The sequence below is a fragment of the Quercus suber genome, unplaced genomic scaffold (assembly GCF_002906115.3).
Source record: "Quercus suber isolate HL8 unplaced genomic scaffold, Cork oak 2.0 scaffold_300, whole genome shotgun sequence".
NCBI lineage: Eukaryota > Viridiplantae > Streptophyta > Magnoliopsida > Fagales > Fagaceae > Quercus > Quercus suber.
This window is the reverse complement of record NW_027069756.1, coordinates 291,116-296,114: the sequence shown is the minus strand read 5'-3', so window position 1 is coordinate 296,114 and position 4,999 is coordinate 291,116. Positions and strand designations below refer to the sequence as shown.

Here is a 4,999-nt window from a genome sequence, read left to right as displayed (position 1 = left end):
TTGCTATGTCACCATTTAAATATTTAAATTTCAAGTTTTTGTAATCTAAAATTGTGAATAAAAAATAAGTTTTTTTAATTGAATAATAAATAATATCCGATTTGAATGAAATTTGATATATATATATATATATGTTAATAACATAAAAAACATGCAATTCAACGAATAGATTTTAAAAATTCACATCTAATAAAAAGAAAAAAGTTTTGAGAGAAATCTTGTTCCCCCATCGATCAGTAGATTCAGTACCGCCTTGACTTGACCTTGCAAGTTTTTGAGTACTTAGTTTAGTGATCAATAGTGTGGATATCATGATTTAACGGATACTTCTTGGGCCAACTAGTTTCATAGCTAATACTAGCTTGGAAATCATGATTTATGTATTATTATTAAGTGCTGCAAAGCAGAGCTCTGCACCTCAATGTCAAAGATGTTTAAATTGTTCAAACCATGGTATTTATTATTTTTGTTTGAATTTCCCCAGAGAAATGAATGCACTCACGATTTGTAATCAATAACATGATTCATTCTCATTATATATATATATATATATTCATTGAAACTATTACACAACACTCACTTTCCAAATTTTCAACTTGAACTTCACAAGGTAGCAGATAATCACCACCACAAACTTCTTTATTGGCAAGCCAAAGAAGCAAATTTTGACTAGACCAAAAAAAAAAAAAAAAAAATAGCCACAGCCTGAATTGCCACAAATATAAACACAAGGTTTAGTTGTAGAGATCAGGGTGTGCCAAGAGGTAGCCTTCAACAGCCTTGAAAAGTCCAGAGGCCTTTTCTTTACCAGCCTTGACTTGCTCCTCCTTGATCTCATGGTCACCCTTTGTGTGGTACTTGCTTGTGCTCTTCAAGATGGATCCTCCATCGGGGCTTGCCACAATCTTGGTCTCATAGGAAATTTTTTCTAGATGTCAGACAAAGCATCACCTTCAATCACACTGTACGCAAATGTAAAGTGTTCATGGTTAACTTCATCAACCCTGTGCTTTACATATTTGAATTGGCTGCCTGCAAAATATGGACAAGATTTGTTACTTCTTTACTATCATATGCCAAAAAAGCCCCTCAAAAAAAAAAATTCTAAGATGATGTTTGTAGATTTGGACTTTTTTATATCTTGTGGTCACATATAGTAATTTGCTATGTAAATTTCACTCAAAAGTACTTTTAAATACCATCAAATAACATCTTAGATATTAATATTGAAGCTTACCTTCACCGAAGGTAATCTTCTTGATGGTTCCAGGTCCTCCATTTCCTTCAATTATTTCAGTGGACTTAATGGCCTGCGGTGCAACCTTTGGGATGAGGTTGTCGGCATCTACGACAAAGGCCTTGAAAAGCCTAGCTGGGGGGATAGCAGAGGTGTTCTCAGACTCATAAGTGAAGACACCCATGATGACTTTAAAAGTGTTCTGTAGTGATCAAAGGAAAAAATGAACTATTAAGGAGTGTTTTGATGAGCTTTGAAGATGTGAGAGATGTGAGTACTGGAGGATTAGAGGGTAGCTTTTATAGAGTGAGGAGTAGGCTCAAGGTCACCTGGTATGAAAGTGTCCATAGTAGATCAAAGAGTTTCCGGTAGTTCCAATTTTTTTTTAGATTTCCCACTATGAAAATTGAATAATAATTTCCAATGAATGAAATTTGTAATAATTTATAGTCGAACAAAGCAACTTTAGAAATTGTTTTAATTAATATAACCCAATTGATTCCAAATGTTGTTGCTAACCACAACTATTTCCTGAATATTAAAGTACAAGCTGCTATCAAAACCAAAACATGTGAAATTTTAGTACTTGGATTGTTATAATACAAGTACTTTCTGCGCTTAGTGGCCAAAGTGAGGTCATTTGATATAAGTGTTTTATTAACCCTGCATTTTTAGGATTTTCATGTGTTTGGAAGGTAAAAACTAAAAACTCATTCTTTCTTTTCCCCTTTTTTTGGTTTATAAAAATTATTGGCGTATATAGAAATTGACGATTGAATAATACCCATTTTAATTCTCAACCCAAAAAAAAAAAAAAATTGAATACACATTTTGTTGTTTTGCAATATTCTAATATTTAAGACTTTCTTCTCAATAAAAAAAAGAAAAAACAAATATCCAAGACTTATGGTTATGGAGGCTGTGGCGGGAGCAATTATTGCGGTGATTATAATTATTATTTATTATAATAAATATATTATTTTATTATATTGTTTATATTATTTTATTTTATTAAAAATTAAAATAAAATTATTTATGTTGAATGTTTTGTAAAATATAAAAGTAAAATAAATAAAATAATTTTTTGTGGTCCTAAATAATTAAAATTATGGTTTCGCAAATTTCAATGCCCATTCCTTTATCTTCCATTCAAAGAAAAAGAAGAAGAAGACCGACTTTCATTCAACAAAGGCTGGCGCTCGCCACTCGCCAGCACATTCCATGGCCCACGTAGCCTTTTTTTCAGTAATATTAGAAAATATTTTTATTCTAATATTTTAATTTTTCACATCAAATGGTTGTCCAGTTACAATATATATATATATATATATTTCTATTCATCCAGTGGTTTATTTATTTTATTATTATCTTCTATGCTTTCATAAATCGAGAACAAAATTAAACGAAAAGGTTTTTTTTTTTTTTTTTTTTTTTTGAGGAACGAATAAATGAAAAGGTTAAATTGCAAGTTCAGGGTAAATATTTGGATTTTTCGGATCCTTCCCTCAAAAAAAAAAAAAAAAAAAAAAAAAAAATTGCCCTTAAATGCCAAGTAAAATCAAAATGAGGCAGTTTCAATACAATAAAACTACATCAAGAAATTGGAATTTTCAAAAGGTCGTGGCATGATTAATTTAACAAGGTTTTTTTTAGAAGAATTTATTTAACAAGTTGATTATTAATTTTGTGGTAAAATCATTTAAGAGGTCTAATTTTTCCTCTCAATAACTATTTTGACTTAAGCCTACTTACTATTGAAGGAGTGAGTAATGCAATGAAGTGGTGTGCAAGTTTTAGTCCAACAGCCATTGAGTATATCATATACCAGTACCATATCAAAAAAGTTTAACGCAAAAATTTAACAGAATTCACGTTATACAAAAATGGTGTCTTAGAAACACTATTTCAATTCCACAAATTAGTTTGGATATCTCTAAGGCAAAAATTCTTCATTTTATATAAAAGTCGTGTCTTAGAAACATCATCTCAATTCAAATATGAGTTTGGATATTAAACATCCACCATTAAGGCAAAAATTCAATCTTATTCATGTTATTTTGAAATGAATCTTAAAACATAATTTCAATTCTACATATTAGTTTGGATATCAAACATCCAAATCTTTAAGGTTTAGATATCACTAAAGCAAAAATTTAATAGAATTCTTGTTATATAGAAATCGAGTCTTAGAAACACTATTTCAATTCTACATATCAATTTGGATATCAAACATCCAAATTTTTAAGTTTTGGATATCTCTAACACAAAAATACAATAGTATTCTTGTTATACAGAAATAATGCCTTATAAACACAATTTTAGTTTAACATCAAAATCTAAATAGCGTAAATTGTGGATGCTTAGGGAAAGTGAGGGTGAAATTAGAAGATTGTTTTATCATATTAATATAGATTTTTCTCTTTCGACTTCCCTTTCAAAAAACCATTAATACCCAATGTAAAGTTGTAATTTTCAATTAATTTTTGTTGGTATTAATTCAGTGTCAAATTTGATTGTATTTCTTCAATCATTTTCCTGTATTTTTTAAGGATCAAATGTAAAGGACTTAGTGTAGAAATTGGTGAAGAACTGTGAAGACAGAGTATCTTGGGATTGGCTTGCGATTGGTGCAACCCATGAAAAGCCACGTGAGGAGCACATAAGGAAGTTCAAATGACTCAAGTGTCAGGTGTGCTTCACGAGTGTCTCGCGACTTGGCCAACCCACAAGATACACTGACAGACTATTTTTTTTTGTGCATTCCTCATTTCTTTACCTATACTATAAAAACCCACATTACCCACAAAATTGTAAGAAGAGTTTCAGAGAGAAGACCCTAGAAATCCATTTGATAGTTAGAGATTGCAAAATTACAATCCTCTACACATTTCTCTTAGTTTTATTCACTCTCTTTCCTCTCTAATTCCTATCTTTTGAGAGGTTCTTAACCCAAACGCAAACCACACCAATTCTGAGTGTTATTAGTTGTTTTGGAGCTTTTAGGAAGTATTAGGTCATGCCATTCCATTATGGATGCAATTGGTGATAATTGTAGGCTACGGAAAGCTAATGAAGATAAGGCTCGGTGAAGCTCATTGGTAGCTAAAACTCAGAGGGTCTAAGTACAGAGGATAGTTTAGGCTTGGAGGGTTTATATTGTAATCTTTGTAATCCAACTTATTTACTAGTGGATTGATTCAGCTTGGAGGGCCGTAGAGAGGTTTTTATGCCAAGCACTTCTGCTTTCTTCTTTGATAACACATTGCGGTGTTATCTTGTGTTTGCTTCTCTCTTCCCTTTACTCCTTGTGTTTTATACTTAATTGTCAATTATGTATACCCATGCACTAGGTAAGAGTCTCAGTTGATTGCGTATTGATTACTCTTATTCTGCATTTAATTGAGTAGATTAAAAGCAGTTAAGCTGTAATTTAAAAACTGAGGGATCTAAACTAGCTTTAGTATTTATAATAGTGAGCTTTCACCCAAAACCCAAATGTTTATTTTCAATTACCCCATTGCATTCCCTTAAGCTAGGAGATCGGCTAGACCATAATAGCTCCTCTCTTGAAAAGCTCGGCTGGACCCTTGGGGAAAAGAGAGGGTTGTGTCTTTAGCTGAGCCCACCTCTTCCATTGCCACTAGAGCATTCTCTTGCTCTTCAAGAACACAACCAACCTCCATCATCCATGCTCTTCAAGAACCACCAATTGTGAACTTGGGAGAAAGAGTAACTTGAGTATGATATTAGTAAGTGTTTGGT

At 31.9% G+C, this 4,999-nt stretch overlaps 1 protein-coding gene across 1 annotated transcript; it reads right to left on the bottom strand.

Annotated features, from left to right (window-relative positions):
• Positions 1–504: 504 nt before the first annotated feature.
• On the bottom strand, positions 505–1,615 carry LOC112016655 (major allergen Pru av 1). The gene is given in 3 exon segments (XM_024049182.2): positions 505–929; positions 932–1,032; positions 1,238–1,615. Coding segments are annotated over 3 exon segments (480 nt in total). The 5' UTR covers positions 1,422–1,615; the 3' UTR covers positions 505–734.
• Between the last annotated feature and the right edge of the window lie 3,384 nt (positions 1,616–4,999).